The sequence below is a fragment of the Oryctolagus cuniculus genome, chromosome 6 (genome assembly GCF_051225735.1).
Source record: "Oryctolagus cuniculus isolate XC-2025 breed Fujian yellow rabbit chromosome 6, ASM5122573v1, whole genome shotgun sequence".
Classification (NCBI taxonomy): domain Eukaryota; kingdom Metazoa; phylum Chordata; class Mammalia; order Lagomorpha; family Leporidae; genus Oryctolagus; species Oryctolagus cuniculus.
The window spans coordinates 36,244,089-36,268,406 of NC_142872.1; the positions used below are offsets into that span (position 1 = coordinate 36,244,089).

Genomic DNA, 24,318 nt, shown 5'->3' on the forward strand with positions numbered 1-24,318 from the left:
AATTCTAACTCTGCTAGAAGCTTCATGACCTTGGGCAAGTTACTCAATCTCTCTATCTTGGTTCTTTTATCTATAAATAGTAGCACCAACATTACTTTAATGTTGTGTTTTATGTAAAGTAATATATATAGAATGCTTAAAACAGTGTCTGAAAAAGAGAAAACACTAAACCTCAGGTTTGCATTTTGCTCATTCTTCTTCACCAAATATTGCACAATATCTAACATCTATAGGTAAGAAAAAACATCTGTGGAATGTGTGCTAACAAATTCAACTCTGAGTATATCAGGAGCTTGTGAAAGGAAAACAATAGTCTAGACAGGCAGAAATGATACTTACCATTTTCTGGGGCTTTACAAAATGTGAGGCATGCTGGGTGGATGAGGTTACAGGAAATCTTTTTATAAGATTCTGACACCTACAATATACATACAGTTACCACGGTCATTCTATAGATGAAGAAAGTGCGGGTCAGAGAGGTTATTTGCCCAGGGTCAAAGAGCTAGCAAGAACTGGGCGGGGATCTGAACCCCGGTTGTGGTTGTGTCTAGTCCACAGTTGAAACCCCAATGCCCAGACGATGCCACTGAAACCCCAGGCTCAGCCTCTCTGGCTGTAGATTTTGTCAAGTGCTGCAGCTCCAAACTCCAGAGCTCGGAACAGCTGTGAGGTCGTGCGAATCTTGCTAACGCTGGCCGTGCACTTTACCTTGTCTGAAAAGGGCGAAGTGAAAGGCGAGAGGGGCTTTATTTTGAGCAACAGAGGAAGCAGGATGACAAACGAAATAAACCGAGAATCCCACATGAGAGCAACCACAGAGCTCATCTAAGACAGGCGTTTCATCTATCAACACCATTCTGACAACCGGCTCATTAAATATCTCTGGGGACAAGGTTCCCAACTTGCTCCCGAGAGCAGTGCTGAGTCCTGGAGCCTGTTCTCCACATGGAGCTTAGCAGGGCCAGCTTCCCAGCCGGCCTGTTAATCTCTGAAGCCAGCCTAACACCCAGGCCCCAGTGGAAAACAAAGGCAGCCGCTTACACAGAAAGCAAGCTTAGCGCAGAAAGAATCATAAAAGCTTGCGCTTACGGGGCACACACAATCAGTCTCCAGCAACTGAGTAGTAATTTCCTTTAATTCCTCTAAAGAATGTCATAAATTAGATCCCCATTTCACAGACATGGGACAAAGGGACAGTGATTGTGCCTGCTAGTTATCTCCTTAACTTCTGCAAACGCCATGATCCAGGATCCTTAGGTTCTGCAAACAGAAAGCAGAAAACAGAGCACAGGAAGCCAAAGAAAGTGAAACAGAACCTCCTTCTTGTCCGCCTGCTCCGCCATCAGCACTCCTGCAACTTCAGTTTTCTCTCCCACAGCTTGTATGGACACGTTCACTCCTGGTTTGCCACTCCCTCCTAGGAGTATCACAGGCAACCAGGTGGCGATCCTGCCTCATGAAGTTACTATAATTATCTAAGATAACGTAAATAATACATTAAGATATGTGCGAGGCCACAGGTGTTGAGACTCTACAGGTTATGCCACCGCCAGCATCCCATATCAGAGAACCAGTCTGAACGCCCGCTCTTCTCCTTCTGATCCAGCTCCCTGCTAATACACCTGGAAAGGTAGTAGAAGGTGGTCCAAGTACTTGCGCCCCTGCCACCCACTGGGGAGACCCAGATGGGGTTCCAGGCTCCTGGCTTTGGCCTGGCCACTGCAGCCATTTGAGGACTGAACTAGTGAATAGAAGATCTCTCTCTCTTTCTCAAAACTCTATTTATTTATTTGCAAGGCTGATTTACACAGACAGAGGGACAGACAGACACACACACAGAGATCTATCCATTGGTTCACTCGCCAAATAGCCATAACAGCCAGGGCTGGGCCAGACCAAAGCCAGGGGCCTGGAACTCCATCCGGATCTCCTATGTGGGTGGCAGGGGCCCAGTTAATTGGGTCATCTTCCACTGCTTTCTCTTCCCAGACACATTAGCAGGGAGCTAGATCGGAAGTATAACAGTCAGTGGTGGAACACGCAGGACTTGAACTGGCGCCCATATGAGATGCTGTTGTCACAGGCAGCAGCTTAACCCCCCACGCTACAACACCTGCCCCTTCACTCTCTGTCTTTCCTTCTCTTTCTATCACTCCACTTTTCAAATACATAAAAGAAACCTTTAAAAAAAAGTATGAAGACTTCAGGTTTTTTTTTTTTAACTCCTTGCAACCTAACAAGTTACCCGTTATATTTTTGTGGATTCTGGCAGAAGACTGGAGACTCCTGGGTCAGAGACAAATCACTTTATTGCCAGAGATCCCTGATGGTTTTAATTGGTACCTCCCAAGTTTCACAAGGATGGTGCAAAGGGCCCATCATGGATGCCTGCACACCCATCCCAGACGTGAGTTGTGTTACTGGAGAACACTGATGTTGGGAGGTTCCCCACGTCCATGGTAAGCTGAAATAAGACTACTCTTTGGGGAAACATTACCTCATCTCTCAAGACTGCTCACTGGAAACACAGTTGAGAAATGATGTAGATAAAGAGCCGTCAGGGCCTCACATTTCTGATATAACAGCAGCAACCGGCAAGGATACTCAAATCCCACGGTGGAGCGCCTCGCCCAACACGACTTACCATGAACTCAGTCCTCAGACAGTAAATCGTGGCTGACACTGTGAATCTCATAAAACTCAATCCTCAAAGAATATTTCCCCCAACTTAATAGATGTGGAAACTGGCTCAGAGAAGTGAACTGACTTTCTCCATCGTGGTTCTGGGTTCAAAATCAGCCCTCTGAGTCCCACACGTGTCCAGGATGCTTGTTGGCAAGGATGAGTCTGGAACTGGCTACAGGAGGTGTGGGCTGAGAGCCCATATTTCCACAACTCTTGAACTTGACAGCCAGAGGGATCCAAGCATAATCGATTCAAATGGGTCCCAAACTATGTTCATCAGGGACTTCATTTTCCACTGAGCTTCCCAGAGGCTACCAGGGGAGGGGTTGGAAGGGAGACTCAGGAAGACCTATTCAAGTAGTTCCTCTATTTACTGGTTCCATGCATAAGACTATTTCTGATGGTTTTTAAAACTGGAAGTGCTCCTTGAAAATCTCATATTTAACTTAACTAAATTTTATTTTAAAAACTGAGAAATCTAAGATCCACAAAGGTGAAGGCATCTGGCCACAGCTACACAGTAACGGGACCATGTCTCCCCTTGCCCTCCTGACTTTCAGACCAAAGTTCTTTCCTCCAGGATGGTGAGGCCTCGGTCAAGTCTCAGAGCTGTTTTATAAAGAGATGTACTTCTAAGAGCAAACAGTACCAAGCCACGAATAGGAAGACATGCCCTTGGTACAGCCGGGCTAGACAGGACAATGACCTCCTTGCAGCTAAAGGGACACAGTGCCTCAAGTCGGAAAAGCTTTGTAAAATGGGCATAACCTTGCCCTCAGGATACTGGGGATATCAAGCGAGTGATGGGTCTAGCCTGGCACTCCAGGGGGGCTCTAATACCCAACCTTCTGACCCATCTTCACACACACACAGGAGCTGATCGGGACCTTGGACCAGTCTGTCTGCAGCTGATGATCTGTGAAATCAGCAGCCTGCCCAGGAAGACGTCTTCGACTACAGTCTTGCTGGGATCAGGGTCCCAGAAAGCAATCTGGGCCCGACCCCGGCTTTGGAAAGGAGCCTGCACTGCTGGCCACGGCATTCGGGAATTCCACCCTGCAGCAAAGACGGCATCCAACACAATTTTTCTCCTAAAGCGGTTTCTTCCCCCATCATCTCCCCCTTCGCCAAGTGATTTATGTCTCATCAAGGGCCTCTTCCCCTTCATAACCCATCTGGCCTTCCTGCCTCAGCCTGCAGGGAGGGTGTAATCCTGTGTTTGCGGCTTTCCAGATGGTTTCTATGGAAATATAACAATATTACAGCGATTGTGGAGCTACATCGGGGCTGACTGCATGAGCAGACAGGACTTGAAAGGGGAAATTTGGAATTAAAGATCAACAACCCAAGTCCTCAGAGACAGTGGCTAATTGTCATGGAGTCGGTCCTCTATCAACAGTTCACAAACAATAACCAAATAATATTGTTTCGCATTAACAATACAGAGAAGGGTTATTTCTCAAATCCTTTGTGGAGGTTACACGCTGCAGACAGAATTGGGGCCAAAGCAACTGTTCACTGGCAATCTTCAGAAATGAAAGCAAAGTAAAAGTTTGGGGGGGGATTATTATATATCTGAACGTTTCAAATCTCCACTGTGTCACACGAGATCAGGCTACAACTGCATATGGTTTGGAGCGGTTTGTTAGCTGGTTTCTCAAATTGTCAGAAGGATTTTGCAAGGAATTGGGAAACAATTATTTAGGGAAAAGAAGCGGTCACTATCCATTAATAGTTTCCAAATGTTGAGATGGCAAAGAAAGTAACACACAACTGATCTCTATGGAGAGTTGCTCGCTAGCAATGGTCCTTACTTTTTTTTTTTTTTTTTTTTTTTTGACAGGCAAAGTGACAGTGAGAGAGAGAGAAACAGAGAGAAAGGTCTTCCTTCCACTGGTTCACCCCCTAAGTGGCCGCTACGGCCAGCGCATTGCGCGGATCCAAAGCCAGGAGCCAGGTGCCTCTCCTGGTCTCCCATGCGGGTGCAGGGCCCAAGCACTTGGGCCATCCTCCACTGCCTTCCCGGGCCACAGCAGAGAGCTGGACTGGAAGAGGAGCAACCAGGACAGAACCAGTGCCCCAACCAGGACTAGAACCCGGGGTGCCGGCGCTGCAGGTGGAGGATTAGCCTAGTGAGCTGCGGCGCCAGCCAGTCCTTACTTTTGCCATGGCCCACGCTCCTTATATATATTTTGTTGTGCTTCCTAAAAGATTTCATCACTTTTTTTGGTCAAGTATGTTTTGATGTTAATTTGAGCAGAAATCTTGTTTGTGAGAGAAAATGTACTGTTTGTATTCAATTACAAAAGCAACGCAAAGGCACTGGAGGAAATGTGGGAAATGCAGCAGAAGGAATAGAAGAAAACATGTTAGCCATTATCCCTTTGCTCGGAAATATGCCACTGGCTACTACGAGTTTATTAAATTTCTACTTAATTTTTATTGTGGCTGAGAGCATGGGTTTGGGGACCTAGACAGAACTCAGGCTAGGGGAGCCAGTTCAGCTCAGGCAGGTTCTAGCACCACGTGACATGCCCTACTGCCACCCGGAGGGAGCTGCCCGTGCCTCCCTGCAGAGGGCTGAGGGGCTAAATCAGCCAGCAGCACTTTGTTAAGCGCTGCTCATCAGCCTCACCCTTCATGGCTCTGCGGTCTCCCTTCAGATGAGGGTGCCATAATTTATTTACATTGTTCCGATTCTGAATGTGTCAGTTGTTTTGTAGAGCAGGCTACTTCCAGAACTTCATATAAAAAGGAAAGTCCAAGGTAAGTTTCTTGGGGTGCAAGCATGTTTGAAATCCATGTAGCTTCCTCATCACTTCTCTGGGCTTCTTTGCAGACATCTTATATTTACTATTCAAACAGGGGGGCGACTTCTTACAGATAATGCTCACTCCCTCCGTTTGGATGGATGTGTTATTAGCAGAGGCGCTTACACCGTAGTGCAGAGCAGACAGGAGTGAGGAGCGGGCCCTTCCCTTGCACAGCAGGACTCCTAGGTCAGAGTGCAGACACATGAAGTTTGGGTCTAGGTCCCACCCCCTACTTAATGCAAGTGTAACCTACACAAGCCACCCAACTCTCTTCTGCCATCTGTAGAAAGGATAAAATCACAGTTCCTCCAGCCAAGGATTTTTGTGAATAGAATCAGATTAAGAAAGACCTTTCATAAATGCCTGGTACCACACTACTGAAAAAAGCCAAAGACTGAGAACAAGCCAGTGTCCATAAACATACGGAACATCCATACACTGGAACTTTAGTGGGAATGAAAAGGAGTAACATACTGAAACACGCCACAGTATGAATGAGCCTTGAAAACATGATGCCAAGGGAGAGAAGCCAACACAAAGGCCACATATTATATGATTAAGTTTACATAAAATATTCAGACCAGGGAAATCCAGAGACAGAAAGCAGATTAGTGGTTGCCAGAGGCTGGCGGGAGGAGAAGAATGGACAGTGACTGTTGAGTAGATACAGGACTTTCTTCTGAAATGAAGGGAAAACTCTGGAACTCAGCGGTTGTGATGAGTGAACATTGGACTTCATACCAATGAATTATACTGTGAAGTGATTTAAAAGGTAAACTTTATGAGCTACATATCTCTGTCTATCACAATTAAAAAGAATTGTGCTGGGCTGGTGCTGTGGTGTAAGGTTAAGCCTCTGGCTGCAGAGCCACCATCCCATATGGGCACTGGTTTGAGTCCCAGGTGTTCCACTTTCAATCCAGCTCTCTGCTAATGTGCCTGGGAAAGCAGCAGAGGATGGCCCACGTCCTTGGGCACCTGCACCCATGTGGGAGACCCAGATGAAGCTACTGGCTCCTGGCTTCAGCTTGGCTTAGCCCCGGCCACTACAGCCATTTGGGGAATGAACCAGCAGATGAAAGATCTCCAACCTCTCCCTTCCCCACCTCTCCCCTCCCCTCCCCTCCCCTCCCTTCCCCTCCCCTCCCCTCCCTTCCCCTCCCGTTCTCTCTCTCTCTCTCTCTGCCTCTGCCTCTTCTCTGTAACTCTGACTTTCAAATAAATAAATAGAATTTTAAAAGACACAGTGCCTAGCCCAGAAGCACCCAATAATTTTTATTTTTCTTCCTTATTCCCCTTCATGGCCTCAGCTTTCTTATTTGTTGAGTGAAGTTGCTTCTTGCTTCAAGTCTACAGTCTAGATGGATGAATGTGCCCTGTGGTGGAGAAATCTTTCATGAATATCCATTTTCTGCCTTCTCCCTCCTTGGCCTCATGGAGGCCAGTGTCATCTGGGTGCTCAATTCTAAATCTGCCATCCCTTTTTCAACACGGTGCCAAGTCCCTGGTAGATCTCTGACTTCTGTTGACCCTGAAGTGGCCCAGGGTGGGCACTCAGTACACCTCTGTTGGGCCCATGGACAGGTGAAAGAAGAAATGATTCAAAGAGTGAATGGAAAGCTACTGGCTCTCACTGAATGCCTTACGTGGATCTGGCCCTGGCTGATTCCTGCCCTCTAGACTGGCCTTCCTCAAGGTGAACACACGTCCTCCCAAAGGTCATGAACTCACCCTCCCAAGTTCACCCCTGCCCTGAAAATTCTTAACCACACTCTCTGATTGGACAAGCAGTATTATTTCAGCCCCACAAACTCCACATAATTGATTTATTGACATGTCTTAAGGGTGATTTCACTTAGTAAGGCCATATCCTGTGCAACTCTTTCTTTTTTCTTTTGAAGATTTTTTTTTTTTTTTAGTGGAAAGACAGGGTTACAGACAGAGAGGGAGGGAGAAACAGAGAGATCTTCCATCTGCTGGTTCACTCCCCAAGTGGCCTCAACAGCTGGAGCTGGGTCAGGCCACCAGGAGCTTCATCCACATCACCCATGAGGGTTCAAGGGCCATCTGCTGCTGCTTTCCCAGGCGCATTAGCAGGGAGCTCAATGGCAGGTGGAGCAGCGGGTGTCGAAACAGCGCCCCTCTGTGGCATCACAGGTGACAACTTCACCTGCTAGGCCAAGAAGCTGGCGCCCAGCAGGATTCCTCTCCAAGGCCAGGCTCCTCTTTGCACCTCCTGCTGTTTACAACCTTCCTGCCTCCCCTTTGGCTAGCAGGCCAGCAAAGTGCTATTTCCAACTTGACCTCCTTCCCGACTGGACTTCCTTTATTTGTTTCTTTCCCACTGTCATTTCCAGGTTAGCCTCTTCAACCTCCCCCTTTCTCCTATCTGTTTCTCAACAAGCTTTGCTTCCACTTCATAAATTTGCATTCTCTAAATATCTTGCATTGTTCTCCTTTTCAATATCAGCAATGTGTTTATTTTTAATTTCCTCCTCCAACCTCAGGCATCCTAAAAGGGGAAAAAGTGTATCTCTGCTTTTCAGATTACCTATCACAAATTTCTGAAGTGTACACACTAACTTCTGAAGCATAAACAATCCTATGACTCTTCTCTTTTTTCTAAGTATTCAATTTTTTCGAAAGGCAGAGAAATTACGAGAGATCTTTCACCAGCTGATTGACACCACCAAATGCCCAGAACTGCTAGCACCTGGGCAGGCCAAAGCCAGATGCCTGAAACTCAACTCAGGTCTCCCACAGAGGTGGCAGGGACCCAGGCAGCAGGCTTTCATCTGCTGTCTCCCAGAGCACATTAGCAGGAAGCTAGCCAGAGGCACAGCTGGGACTCAAACCCATGTCCTCTGATATAGGATAGGGGCATCCCAGTGGCATCTAAACTATTGCATCAAACACCTGCCCCTATGTCCCATTTCTCATTTTCAAGGCCAGGGATTGACAAACAATCCCATAGACCAAATTCAGCACTCTGCCCATTTTTGTAAATTAAGTTTCATTGACACACAGCAGCAGCCATCCATTTATTTACTGTCTGTGGCTGCTTTTGCTTTAGAGTTCAGTCATCAGAACAGATATCATTAAGCTATAAAGCCTAAAATACTATGTGGCTCTTTACAGAAAATTTAGACCTTTATTCTAGATCACTGAGATACATCTATTCTTTACTTGCAAACCCTAAGCTGATATCATGCACTGCCAGATAAATTGCCTTCATTTCAAATGCCTCATACCTCTGTTGAATTTCCCATGCCAGACCCAATCATCTCACACAAAGACTAAAAGGTTCCCCAAGTGCACACCACAGTCTGGCTTTCCGACTCCCTGGGTGATGTGTAGGAGAAAACTGTATCTCTGGATGGTCTTCCTCTCTACCAATTTTGTGGACTATTATCATTCATCAGCAGCATATTTTTCCTTCTCACTCAATATCCATTTATCACACAGCTTTCCATTTCACTATCTCATTTATTTCTAGCTAAGTGGCAGGATGTGGAAATAATAGAGCAATAAAGCCCCTCCCTAAACCCACTTCCAACTCATTGTAAGTATTACATCTTTTTAGATACCATTTAGTTACTTGGAAATAAAACAAATGCTTCTGCCCCCAGAGGAGATCATGTAGAATAGTGGTGGGTGGACTCCAATGTCACACGAAGTTGGATTGTAGCCCTATTCTGCCATCATCCTTGGAATACTATCAGCACTTAGCAAATGCCTTTAACTCAGCCTGCCCCCTCCCAAGACGTAAGAGTTAATAAAAATAATCGTAAAGCACGCAGGGCACATCCCACAACTATCTGACTCCTTTTCTACTTCTTCCTCTCCCTGTTAGGTTGCTAGCCTCTGTCTAGGGCCACATAGCTTTTGATATTTTCTACTTTAGCTACTGGGTTCACCTGTTGGACTTGACCAAATTCTTGTTTCTATTTTGCTTCTGTGAGTCTCATGCTCACACTTATCAGAAATTCCCACTATTAGAAAATTTATTTTGTATAATTTTCTTAGTCAAGTCTGTTCTAGGTGCTGAACTCCCATTCAGTAACCATGCGTAGCTGCCACTACACCAGAAAACATTATGGGGGCAGGGAGAAAGCAATAGACAGTCTCTCAGCTTAAATTCTAACTTTGGGGGCCAGCATTGTGGCGTAGCAGGTTAAGCTGCAGCGTGCGATGCCAGCAACCCATATGGGTGCCAGTTCGTGTCTGGACTACTCTATTTCTGATCCAGCTCCTTGCCAATGTGCCTGAGAAAGCAACAGATGATGGCCCAAGTGACTGGGCCCCTGCACCCATGTGGGAGACCTGGATGAAGCTTCTGCCTTCAACCTAGCCCAGCCTTGGCTGTTGTGGCCATTTGGAGTGTGAAGCAGTGGATGGAAGATCTTTCTCTCTCTCTCTCTCTGTCTTTCCTTCTCTCTCTGTAACTCTTTCAAATCAATAAATAAATCTTTTAAAAAATGCTAACTTTGTTCATATCTAGCTGTATCACTATAGGAACTTGAATCACATATCCAAGACAGTTATTCTTCTAGGTTTTGTCAACGTAAGCAGACAGAAATTCTAAGGATCAAAAAGAAATGCTAGAGATCAAAAGCCCTGCACAAAAACTGAAGACTTTTGATGAGCTTATCATTAGTGGAGACATGACGTGGAAAGAATGTCTGAGCTTCAGAACATAACAATAAAAAGCAAAAAATTCCAAAACTGAAAAGCAATGAGGAAACAAAAAATGCAGAAGGGGTAGGCATTTGACAGCAACTATGACACCTCTTGGGATGGCCACGTCCCATTTCAGAACACCTGGTTCATGTCCCATCTCTGCTTCCAAATCCAGCTTCCTCCAAATGTACACCCTGGGAGGCAACAGGCGATGCCTCAAACACTTGGGCCCCCACCACCCACAAGGGAGACCAAGTTCCGGCCCCGAGTTTCAGCCTGGCCCAGCCCCTGCTGTTGTGGGCACTTGAGGAATGTATCAGAGGATGGAAGATGTCTCGCTTTAAAATAAATACATTTAAATTTTTAAGAGTTAAAAAAATGAAAAACAAAAACCATCCAGAATGTTCAGGAATGGTGTGACAACTACCAAAGGTGTAATATGTCCACACAGGAACACCAGGAGGAGGGGAAGGGAAGGAACAGAAGTGCTACTTGAAGAGATCATGACTGAGAATTTCCTCATATTAATGTCAGACACCAAGCTGCAGATCTGGGAGGACAGCTGCTCTGAGCAGTGCAAGCAGGACGCAGGCCAAAAAACCACACGTCACATCACAGCAAACTCCCAAAAGTCAAAAATGAAGAGAACGATCTTGGCTCAAGCTAGAGCAAAGACACACCAGCCCCCAGAAGAACAACGTGAGAGTCACTCAGACCTCCGCTCAGAAACCAGCAGAGAGGAGGGAAAGCCCTAAAAGTCCTCCTTCAAAAGTGAAGGGGAGGCTCAGACCTGCTCAGATGGATAAAAATTGAGGGAACTGATTTCCAGCAGACCAGCCTTGCAAGAAAACAATGCTTCAAAGAGAAGGAAAATTATACAGGTCAGACACTCAGTTCTAAAGGAAGAAAGGAGGGACCCCAGAGAATGAGCAAGCAAGGAAAAAATTAAAAAATTATTTTTCTTCTTAGTAGAGCTAAGAGATAATAGCTTATTCAAATTATAATGGTAACCATGCACTTGGTTATGTATGCTTATGTACATATATTCATATATGTAACTGAAATGAAAACAATAATATAAGGAAAGGGAGGGAACAATCAAGAATATTATGTTGTGGATATAGTATTGCACTACTCATGAAGTGGTGAACTGTTCTTTGAAAGTGAACTTTAATTGGTTTTAAATATACATTGCAAACTTTATGGCAACCACTGAAAAAGTAAAAACAGAAGTGAAATTGATATACCAATAAAGCAGAAAAGCTGAAGTCATACAAAATGTTAAATTCAAAAACAACAGAAAACAAGAAAAGGTATGGAACGCAAAAATAAGAACAAAGACAAGGACAACAAATAAAATAAGCAAGCAAATATGGTAGGTATTAATCCAATTATAATAACTTCAAATGCCAATGCCCTAAAGATACCATTTAAGATACAATGTTTTAGAATGGATCAAAAACCAAGATCCAACCGTATGTTGACAATAGAAACCCACCTTAAATATAAAGATACAAATAGATAAAAAGGAAAGGAAAGGAGAAAGATATACCCTGCTAGTATCAACCAAAAAAGCACAAGTGGCTTTATGAATTTCATATAGAACAGGTTTCAGAGCAAGGAAAGTTCCTGAGGATAAAAAGGGTATAGCATAATGGCAACGGATCACTACTCTAAGCCAATGTACCAATCCTCAGCGTGGATGTGCCTAACATAAGCATCAAAAAACGAGGCAAAAACTGATGGAACTCCACTGATAGGTTAACCCTCTATTCTAGTTGGAGACTTTAAGACTTCTGTATTAGAAATGGACAGATTTCAGATAGAAAATCCTTAAGGGCATCATTGAACTGAACAGTACTCTAAATCAAAGGGATATAATGAGCATTTACATCAACACTACCCAGCAACATCAGATTACATATCCCTCTGAGACTCATAAGGAGGACTCACCAAGACAGGCCACATTCTGGGCCATAAAACACATCCTAACACATTTAAAAGAACAGAAATCATACAATGCTTACTGTCACAAGAATGAAATCATACTGGAAATCAATAATAGAATGACATCTAGGAAACCCCAAAATACTTTGGAGATTAAACAACACAATTTGTTTTTTAATTTGAGAGACAGAGATCCTATGCACTGGTCATTCCCAGAATGCCTGCGACAGCTGTGGCTGGGCCAAGTTAAAGTCAGGAGGCAGGAACCCAAGCCAGATCTCCCACTGAGTGGCAGGGCCTCAACGTTTTGAGCCGTCACCTACTGCTTCCAAGGGTGTGCACTGGCAGGAGGCTGGGCTCTAGAATGGAGCCAGAACTCAAACCCAAGCACTCTATTACAGGATTTAGGCTTCCTGACTGGCATTTTAATCTGTAGGCCAAATACCTACCCCAATACAGTTTTAGAGAGCACATGGATCAAGGGATAAATCTCAAAAATCTTAAAAATATTTTTAACCAAATGAAAATGAAAATAAAACCTATCAAAATTTGTGTGATACAACTAAAGCAGTGTTTAGAGAGGATTCTAGAGCACTTAATGCACAAATTAGAAAAAAAGAAAGATTTAAAATCAGATATCTAAACTTCTACTTTAGACAACTTAGAATGAAAAGAGCAAATCCAAACTGAACAGAAGAAACAATTCCTTGTTTTAATAATAAATAAATGTATTTTAATAATAAAAATTAGAATAGAAATCAGTGAAATTGAAAACAGGAAATAAAGAAAATCAACAAAACCGAAAGTTGGTTCTTTTAAAAGATCAATAAAATTAACAAGCATCTAGCCAGGCTAACAAAGAAAAAAGGAGAAAAAAGCAGATTACTAATAACAGAAGTAAAAGAGAAACATAATTACAGACTTCTTGGATACTAAAAGAATAATAAACAAATATTATGAATAACTCTATACCCACAAATTTGATATCACACAAGAAATGGAACAATTCCTGGAAAGACAAACATTGCCAAAACCCACACTAGAAGAAATCAAAAATAAAAATAGGTAGGTCTACATTTATTAAGGAAACTGAATGGGCAATTCATAATCCAAAACAGAAAGCACCAGGCCCAAATGAGTTCACTGTGAATTCTACCTAACACTTAACAAAGAAATTATACCAATTCTTTACAATCTCTTCCAGAAACAGAAGCAGTGGAAATGCTTCTTAACTATTCTATGAGGTCAGCATTGCCATAATACCAAAAGCAGACACAGATAGTACAAAAAAAGCAAATTATACAACAATATTTCTTATAAACATAAATGCAGAAGTGCTCAACAACTCAAAGCCAACAATGTATAAAAAGTAGTGTTACTACAAGTGAGTGGGATTAAGTCCAAATATGCAAGACTAGTTCAACATCCAAAAGAAAATTAATCTACTCCATCACATCTATACGCTAAAAAAGAAAAGTCACACAATCACATGAACAATAACGAAATGTTGGAAAATCCAACACACACTCATAATAAAAGCTCACCAAATCAGGAATAGAGGGAAACATCCTCACCCCGATAAACAGCAAGTACAATACACGTACAGCTAACATCCGTCATACTTAAAGACGAGAAATTGAAGATTTTCCTGCTAAAATCAGAAATGAGGCAAGGAAGCACCTTTTTAACATGCTTTTAAACATCATACTGAAGTCCTAACTAATGCAATTACACAAGGAAAGGAAATAAAAGAAATACAGATTGGGAAGGAAGAAGTAAACCTTCTCTTTTAGCAAATGACATGATCATCTTTTAGGAAAACCTGAAGGGGAAAAATAAATTTCTTGGAACTAGTTAGTGATTATAGCCAGGAACTTATTAGTGATTATATCAAGTTGCAGAAAACATGATTAACATTAAAAAGTTTATTATTTTCTTACTTATCAGCACTGAACAAGTTGAATTTGAAATTAAAGAACATTACCATTTTCACTGGCACTCCAAAAATGAAATACTTAGGTAGAAACCTAACAAAATATGTACAAAATCTATGTGAAGAAAGTAGAAAACTCCTATGAAAGATAGCATAGAAGAACCAAATCTATGAAGACATATTCCATGCTTATAAACAGGACAATTCAATATTCTTCCCAACTTGATCTACAGATTCAAAGGAAGATCTAAAATCAGTAAAATGGGGCCGGCGTTGTGGCATAGCAGGTAAAGCCTCCCCCTGCAGTGCCGACATCCCATGTGGGCACTGGTTCAAATCCTGGCTGCTCAACTTCTGATCCAGCTCTCGCTATGACCTGGGAAAGCAGTGGAAGATGGCTGAAGTCCATAGACCCCCGCACTCACGGGAGAGACCCAGAAGAAGCTCCAGGCTCCTGGCTTCAGATTGCCATAGTTCCCTGGCCATTGCAGCCATTTGAAGAGTGAACCAATGGATGGAAGACCTCTCTCTCTCTGCCTCCACCTCTGCCACTCTTTAACTCTGCCCTACAAATAAATAAATCAATCTTTAAAAAAAATAAAATCAGTAATCTAAACTTCTACTTTAGGTAACAGAATAACAAGAACAAATCAAATTCAAAGTGAGCAGAAGAAAAGATTTCTTTTTCTAATAATAAATACATTTATTTTAACAATAAAAATTAGAGTATAAATCAATGAAATTGCAAACAGGGAATAAACAGAGAAAATTAATGAAATTCCAATCAAAATTCCACTAAGTTATTTTGTGGATATCAATAAACTGATCCTAAGTTTATATGAAAGGCAAAAGACCAAGAAGAGTTAACTCAACATTGAAGGGAAAGATCTAAGTCAAAGACCTGACACTACGCAACTTCAGGACTTAGTACAAAGCTATAGGAATCAAGAAGTGTGGTGCTGGCAAAAGAAGAGACAAACAGATAAATGGACAGAAGAGTGAGCCCAGAGATAGACAACATACACTCATTTGATTTTAGCAAATGCAATACAATGGAGCAAAGATGGTCTTTCCAAGGTATTGTGCATACTAAATATTTCCATGCAAAAATTAAATCTAAATACAGAAAATATGCTCTTCACAAAAATTATCTTCAAATAGATCATAGACAAAAATATGAAATGTGAAATTATAAAACTCCTAGCAGATCACATGGACGATAATGTTGGTATCATGGTATGATGATCATTTCTTTCATTTGCTTTTTTATTATTTACATAAGGTGAACAAATTTCATGTATTTCATATACACAGATTGAGCATAATGATACTTCTCACCCACCCTCCCTCTCACCCACTATCTTACCCTCCCTCCTCCTCCCTTTCTTATCCTTTCTTTTAATTTTTAAAATAACATACTTTCAGTCTATTTAATAATCATACAATTAATCTTCCACTAAGTAAAGAATTTAACATACAGTAAGAAGAAAAAAACACTGTTCCTCAAGAGTAGAGACAATAATCAATTCTCAAAATGATAATTTTTAAAATACAACATCAAAAGCAAAATCCACAAAAGAAATAAATGATAAATTAGAGTTAAAATTAAAAACGTATGCTCTGTGAAGACAATGTCAAGAAAATGATAAACACCATGGTGAGAGAAAAAAACGTAAAATACACAAATGTGATGAAGGACTGTTGTCCAAAATGTGCGAAGAATTCTTAAAGCTCAGCAATTAAAAAAAACACAAATAAATGGGCCACTTTACCAAAGATGACATTCAGATGGCAAGTAAGCATATAAAAAATTTTAATTTCCTATGTCCCTAGGGAATTACAAATAAAAATGACAGTGAGATATCACTATATACCCATTAGAATGCATAAAATGCAGAACACTGACAACATCCAATGGGGGTAAGAATGTGGAGCAATAGGACTGTCATTTGTTGCTGCTGGGAATAAAATTGGTATACCACTTTGGAAGACAACTTAGTGCTTACAAAACTAAACATACTCTTATTATGATCCAGCAATTGTGCTCCTTGACATTTAGCCAAATGGCCTGAAAACTTGTGTTCACACAGAACCTGCATATAGAGATTCACAGCAGCTTTATTTGTAATTGCCAAAACTCAGATGTGCTTCAGTAGGTACAGGAATAAATAACTACAGTACAACCAATGAAATATTATTCAGTACTAGAAAGGAAATATGCTCTCAAGCCATGAAAAGACGTGGAGGAATCTGTATGAAAAAGCTAAATACTGCATGGCTCCAACATTATGACAACCTGGAGAAGACAAAACTATGAGACAACAAAAAGGACAGTGGTTGACAGCACATGGGTGGGGAGGGAGGGATGAATAGGAACAACACAGATCGGTGGTCTTAGGGCAGTGAGTCTTCTGCAAGAAACCGCATGGCAGATCCATGTCATCACTGCTTGTCCGAACCCACAGAATGCACAACACCGAGAGTGAACCCTACCATAAGCTGATGCTGCCGGGTTACCGTGCTGTGCCAGTGTAGCCCCATGGACTTACCGAATGTCCCCTGCTGGGGTGAGACGCTGCGGGTGAGGGAGGTTGTGCCCACACAGAGGCACAGGAGTGTGAGAACTCTGCACTTCCCATTTAACTTTGCTGTGAACCTAACACTGCTCTCCACATCAAAGCTTAGTAGCCTCTTTTCCAAGAGCTGACCTACTACTTTCGGGATGCTGTAACAAAACACCACACACTAAGGGGCTTAGAAACAACAGAGATCTGTGTCCTAGAGTTCTGGAGGCTGAGAAGGCCGGTGTTGGTGGAGGTCTACTTCCTGGCTGACAGCTCCTGGCTGTGTTCTCACATGGAAGAAGAGGCTATGCAGCTTTCCAGAACCTCCTCTGGGAAGCATCAGTCCCACCCCTGAGGCCTCCACCTCGAAGACCCACTCCCCGCCTGAACAGCCCCCCTCCTAATACTGTCACCTTGGGCGCCAGGCTTTCAATGCACGAATTAGGGGAGCCACAAACATTCAGACCATTGCAAGTGGTAAAAATGGTTTGAAGACAGAAATACTCTATTTTCTCAATTATTTTGAAAAACATTACACATGTCTCGCACAGACACACACACACACACACACACACACAAAGATAAGAAGCAAATACATTATCTGGTTAGTGGAAATTTTCTCTCAAAGATTATGAGGAAAGATAGTTTATGTTTTCCTGTTGTTTATCTGTATGCTTTGTCTTTATACCTCCAACATTTGTTTCTGATTGTACATCTACATAACTGGAGTTTAATAATATTTTTCTAATAAACAACTTACAGGTGAAGGGAGATATAGACTAATTATCATGTTTATGGTGTTCTTTTAGCCACACCCAGAGACACCCCACATATTTATTTATTAAGTGAGGGCTTGGGGCACCATCCATTACCTACTCTAAAGATTCATCAAGAGCCTTCAATAATTTTGAACCTTTCTCCTAGAAAGTGTTCAATAAAAGGGCATATATCCCTGAAGAACTCAGACTAACAACAAACCTATTAATGAATCATTAACAAACTATATTAATAAAAATACAATTATTTTTATATTATTTTTACAATTATTTTTATATTAACAAACTATATTAATGAATATAATATTGGGACTGACCGTTATATCATTGGTTTACATATAGACCATAAGTTTCCAAGCATTCATCCAACTGGTTAGCCAAGACAGGCCACTGGTATTAAGGGGGAAAAAAAGATCAAGATTTATATTTGAATTTTTATGACATATCTTTTTATAGTTTATGCTTTTTTGCTTACATTTTATAAGGCCAGATTAAGAAAATATTTGAATATGCAATGTATATATATGTACATATATATAATCTATAGGCACAGACACACACATATGGAATGTGATATATATTCAAAAGAGTTTTGGATAGAGATGCCCAATCAAAAAAGTTTGCAGGCCATTAGCATACTGACCGGAAAGGAGGAAACCATAGCTCAGAGAGAGGGGAGGTAATTTGTCCAAGTTGCACAGCAGGTGAAAGGCTTAGGTCAGGTAGCTGAAACTGCTAATACTTTATCCAGGTTTTTTTTTTTAGTTTTTTCAGACTCATCTTATTGTACTTCAATGGAGTAGACATTTTTTTTTAATGTTATGTGATTCCATGGTAAGAGCGCTGATATGTTTAAACATTACGTTTTCCCAGAATCTTAATTTAAAAAGTGCTTATCCACCTAAATGGACCTTCTGCCTCCTCCAGAAAACAAAAGGCTGAGTTTGCAGTCACAGAGCCCAATTTCCAGTTCCTAGTCATCTTCATCCTCGGCCTCGCCGGAACACTGTTTGTAGGAATAAGCCCGGCGGAGATTAATCACAAAGAGAACCAGCCCTAGGAGTCAAGGAGAGCTCTGGCTGTCTCAAACATTACTTACAAAAGCTGTCAGCAAAACCCTGTCTCTGGGGACCATTACTTCGAGGGAACTCTGCCAATCCCAGCATTACTTACAGGGCACATTTTTATGTTGCTCACATGCTGACTGTCAAGTTGAAGCAAAGCTCAAAGACTTCAAACACTTCCAAGTTTGGGTAAGGAAGCGCACTCCCAGATTCAAGTGTGGTCTGCAAGCCAGGTAAGCAGGAGCCTTTTTTCCTAGCCTACGTACAAAGGTTGTCAGCAAGGTCTTATAAAACGCATTTACAGGGCAGGCTCTGGATTTCCATGACTGGAGGGGCTTTTGTAAACCTAGAATTCTTATTTCCAGCTGTGTTCCATTTTGTAGAGTAAGACGGAGCGTGCTGACTTCTCTGAGTCACTTAATAAAATTTAGCCCAAGACAAAAAAAAAAAGACAAATGAAAAATGGTAAGAAGGTAAAAGCTACATCTCATTGCTTTCAAATTCTCTCCCTCTACACACAGATCCCCTGTCAACCTTACAAAGATAACATCTTGCACAAAACTGACCCAAATGGGAAGTCAGAAACTAGAAAAGCTCCTGGCAGGGAGACATCAATAAACCCAAGTCATCCTCGTGTCGTGTCAGTTCTCAGTTTTCTTAGGTTGATGAAGTCCTTGCAGTGTTTTTGCTCCTGGCCAACCAAATGTCATGAATATCCTCCTCCTAGGGATCTTTTCACTGCTAGCAAAAGTTGGTGTGCAGGAAAAGCATCTTAGGAAATGGTAAAAAATATTTACTTTTCTGTTAGCCTGGCTTTTCTACGTATTTAAGGTCTAAAATTATAAACAAAAAGTTGTGTGAGTTCACCATGGAAAGTTCTGGCAATATGAAAGCCTATCATGAGGAAAATCTAAACACATCATTTAACAATTTTGGAACCACAATATGAGCATCCAGTGTTACCTCAAACCTGAACTTGGCATTCGGAGTACAACCCTGAGACATTTTTACACATTTATTCTTAATAAGTTATTAAGTAAACTCATTTCTTTAAGATGAGTTAACAATCTTGTATGCTAGAGACAAAGCATATTTTGATCCTTTCAAGAGTTTTCTGTTTTAAAAAAGAAAATCTCTTTTGATAGCTTCACAATCAACTTGGAAGAAAAGAGATTGGTTAGCAAAAGCTTCCCTAAATCATAGGCTTGTGGCAAGACAAAGGAAGGTTTCTGAAGGTGTGGTGGGAAGCTCTACCCTCCCTCACATTCTATTAATAGATCTGCAGGTGACACAGTGGTCAGGCTGGTTGAATTAACATAAAGAAGTAACCCTACTGCCCACCCCAGTCTGGAGAGAACAAAGATAGGGGATCAGAAAAATCACAGCCTATGTTTTGGCTTCCCTTACTTATTATCCACCTGACTTGTGGCTAAGCATTGTCTCTGAGTTTCAATTTCCTTACCTGTAGAATCCTTGTCAGTAAAGGAAAAAACAAAGATATGTTTTTCATAGGCATAGAGAAAAAAAGTGGTATTTACAATCAAATCTGAAGATGTGGATGGTCTAAAACTGGAGGTAGGAGTGCTGTTTCACAGCACTAAGCTTTAAAATTATTATGATATAATAGGAAGATGAGCTAAGAGAGAGATGAATATTATAAAGTGAAGAAAAATCAAATTTTACAGTTAAGTTTTATTTCTTGACATTTTATTTTACATTCAAAATTAAACCAGTGTAGAATGAGGACATCCTAGCTGAACAGCAGCTTAGGTGAAAAAGTTTTGGAAAGCTTGAGTGACAGGGAATTTACTGTGGGGATAACAGTAGGCCGCAGATTCTTAATTACTATATATAATCTTGTACTACAGAAGCATATGTTGTGCACAAATCCAGAAAATTAAGAAGCCTAATGCACTTTGCCATAGCCCATCCCATCTGGAGCACTATTTTCAGAAAAATATTTACATGATACAGTATAAGCTGAGAAGCAAATCAGAATGGCGAGACTACAAGAGACATGTAGAGAGAATGTGATCATTGCTCTCACACAAAGGGTAGCAGAAGTTCAAGAGTAGTAGTAATAATTTCTATATTCTGAGTATTTATTATGTATAAAATAGTCATTATTACCCTCACTTTGGAGAAAAGGAGATTAAGGCACAAAGAGGCTGTTACATGCTAACAATAATATAAAGAGCAAGCTTTCTCCCCAGTAGCCCATCCCACGCTCTGAAAGAGACACTAGAGACATTGGCCAAATATTTCTAGTCCTACAGGATCATGGCAAGACGTCCTCAGTGAAAATGGGTATGGACACATGATTTGCTTTGGCCAGTGAAACATGAGCATCTACCATGTTCATCACTTTAGTAAGGGAGTTTAAGAGTGAATCCTTGGAGCCAGCACTGTGGCATAGCGAGTTAAGCCACCGCCTGCAGTGCTGGCATCCCAGATGGGTGCCAGTTCAAGTTCCGGCTGTTCCATTTCCGATCCAGCTCTCTGCTATGGCCTGGGAAAGCAGTAGAAGATGGCCCAAGTCCTTGGGCCCCTGTGCCTGCATGGGAGACCCGTTAGAGGCTTCTGGCTCCTGGCTTCAGATCTGCACAGCTCCAGCCATTGCGGCCAATTGGGGAGTGAACCAGTGGATGGAAGACCTCTTTATCTCTCTGCCTCTCCTTCTCTCTCCGTGTAACTCTGACTTGCAAATAAATAAATAAATCTTTTAAAAGCAAAAAAAAGAGTCTGAATCCTGGAGCCTCCATCAGGTTAGGTCTGTGAGGTACAATGATAACCAGAACATCCCTGCTGGATCACATTGGAGCAAGAAATAGCTGTTATTGTTTGATCAAGCCACTGAGATCTGGGGCTGTTTGTTACTATGGCATAATGCAGCCCTTTCTGACAGATACAAGAGCCCATATACTTAAAATGATTAAAATACCTCAAAATAAATAACATATTTATCCGTATCTCACTAGAGGTCTGAACGAAGGATAATTTGGGGAAACCACAAGTGCACAGATTTGGGTTGAATTTAATTGTTTCAAGTTATTCAAAACTTGTTTCAGGAGGTGGTGAGCTCCCTGACAATGGCAGTGTTTAAGTAGACGCCGGATGATCATGTTACATCTGTGCGGCAACGCAGATGGCTTAGTTAAGGAAGTTTAACGTCTCAGACATTTATTGAGCACCTCCAATGTGCTGGTCATTCTAGCCACAAAGATAAATCCACACAATCCAAGTAAACAGCCATCAGCTACAGCTCGGAGATAACCTCTGTGGTCTCTTTAGCACTGTGATCCCACCAAACTAGAGATAATAACACGGCAGGGATGAAGCTGTCAGCAAGCCAGAGCTTACAAACAACCATGCAGCCCTAGAAATCTTGCTGATGCTTAGGTTGTATCATTATTTTTCAATTAGGAGCCAAAAGTATAGGGTTTTCAAAAGGGAGGAAAATGGGCGAATTGCTGGGTTTTAAAGAGGAACATTTTCCCTTTCTTTAGTTACCATCCTTTGATTTTGCAAACCAGGCATTTTATCTGGGGCGGTTTAGCAAAGGGAGTAGCACTGACTCAGAGCAATCCTTACTGACCTTTTCCATCACTTCTCTCACCCCTCGGAGCAGGAAGCGAACATTTCCATATGGACCGAGTCCGATCCCAAGAGGGGCAGGGTCCTTTATAGGAGACCATTCTTCAGTTCAGAGTATCAGAAGTTTCCCCTAAAAGGGCGCCTGAGCAGGGCCTAACGGAATCCCACATTCAAAGGATGGTGTGAAAATCTCAAACCAAATGAATGATTCCGGGGTCACTGACATTGTTTTGTGAATGGCAGTTTTAAACAGTGCTAAATCAGTACTCTCCCTGGTGGTATAGGTGGATTACTGAAAGTTTACTTCAAATTTCCAAACATCAAAGAAAAGTAGAGAGATGGGCTGGCCTTTCAGCGGCTCCCTGCATTTTAATGGAAAAACAACTAAACCCTGGATAAGCATCCATTGTAATCGCTCTGAAGCAGACATTTCCATTTCGGGTTGTTATTCATGATGGTATTAGGACGGATGGATTCTGCAGCCATGCCCTAAGCAAGGGTGAGGACGCCTAATTACTATTGTTCCCCAACCCCCAGAGGCCGGTGGGAACTTTGAATCCTCCAGCCCTGCCCTGGCCTCGGCTCTTCTGAAACCTGGCTCTGATTTTCTACAAAACAAACACACAAATCAGGGCCATGCCATCCCTGCTCTAAGTGCAGGGTGACACGAATGTCTCAAAAATACACATACAGAGACACTGGCTTTGGCACGTGTGAGAACAGCAGGGGAACTGGCAGCTCCAGCTAGCTTAATGTACATCCTTAATGCCCTCGTCTATTTTCAAAAATATAGCAAAATTCTCGTGGAAACAGCTGGATCCCTCCAATACCCGCTCTTGTGCCAAGCTATATACACAAATACACTCTTTGCAAACACAGATGTGAAACGCAGAGCTAGGACAGGGGCTCCACACCCAGAAGTTTCAGGGACAGCGCCGACGTTTGAAGAGTGAGAGGGGGGACCGCCCATCCTGTTCCTTCATCCGGGCTCTATCCAGATGGCCCCATTTTCCGAGCATCAGTGTGCCCTCTGTCCCGGTGACAGGGTTGAGATTTAATCCAGGACCAGAGTGGGGCCAAGACAATTGTGCCGTTGGTTACTTAGTGAGTGAGGCTGACCCAGCTGACACACCCACCAGGAACAGGAACGGATGGCCCCGGGGTGCGGCAGAGAGCAGGGGTAGGGACCAGGGCCCCAGGCTGGGGCCCCCATGCTGCCTCGAGGAGATGCTGCAACTGGGGACACGTGGGAATCCAGGGTCCGGGCTAGGAGGTCATGCTGCCCTCAGCGGAGGAAACCCTTTTCCTCCTCCTGGTCCCCCAGCTCGGTGCAAAGTGAGCAGGAGAAAGTTGCGCCCGGCATGGCGGTCAGGGCTGGAGGAGGAACCAGGGCAGGCAGGGACGCGACCCAGGCCCCCTTACCTTGTCCTTGGGGCCGAGGTTCTGCAACACTTCCTTGCCGGTGGCGCTCCGGATCTCCACCCCAGCGGGCGCGGGCGACGCGGGCGCGGGCTCCAGGCTCTCCTCCCGGCCTTGGCCCCTGCGCGGGGTGTCCACCTCCACCGCGGGCCGGTTCCCCGAGCCGCGGCCGCTGCCCTGGCCGCTCCGGGGCGTCTTCGCGCCCCGCTGCCCCACGCTCAGGGCATCGAAATCCAGCGTCTTGCTCTCAAAGGCGCCCTCCACGTTACAGAACATGCCGCCGTACTTCTGCCGCGGGACCTGGTCGGTGGTGCCCGGCCGGGCCAGGTACACGGGCAGATCATCCTCGTGGGAGCTGTCCCAGCCCCTTCGGCCCGAGGCCATGGTTCCAGCGCGACGGCAGCCGGCAGGTTTTCTTCCCCGGAGGCGGAAAGGGCAGCCGCCGGCAGCGTGCGCCGAGCTACAGTGACTGGGGCGGGAGGAGGCGCCTGAGCCTTCGCGCCAGAGGCGGCAGTGCTGCTCCGATTGCTGCCTTCCGCAGCCAGCCAGCCAGCGAGCGCGGCGCACGGGCCCGGGGAGCAGCGGCGCGCTCGGTTCGCTCGCGGGACCTCACGCCCGCCCGCCCGCCAGCAGGAAACCGCCGGCCGCACCTCCTCACGCACCCACAGCCCCAGGCTGACGCGGAGGTGGTGACCACATCTAAACTTGGCGCGCGCGCACACGCACGCACACTTCCCTCGCGTGCCACAGCTCTGACTTGTTTCGCACACTTAGAGGCGATGCACGTGTCGTAGAAACGGTCACACTCGAGAACTTGACCCCCGCACGCCCATGAACTCTGTG

The 24,318-nt window shown here is 43.4% G+C and overlaps 1 protein-coding gene across 1 annotated transcript in view; it reads right to left on the reverse strand.

Annotated features, from left to right (window-relative positions):
- DPYSL3 (dihydropyrimidinase like 3) overlaps positions 1 to 24,084 on the reverse strand; it is a 120,070-nt gene extending 95,986 nt beyond the window's left edge. The window contains exon 1 of the mRNA XM_002710291.6: positions 23,479 to 24,084. Coding sequence (XP_002710337.1) covers positions 23,479 to 23,859 — 381 coding nt within the window. The 5' untranslated portion in view covers positions 23,860 to 24,084. The remainder of the gene's footprint in view (positions 1 to 23,478) is intronic.
- Positions 24,085 to 24,318: the final 234 nt, after the last annotated feature.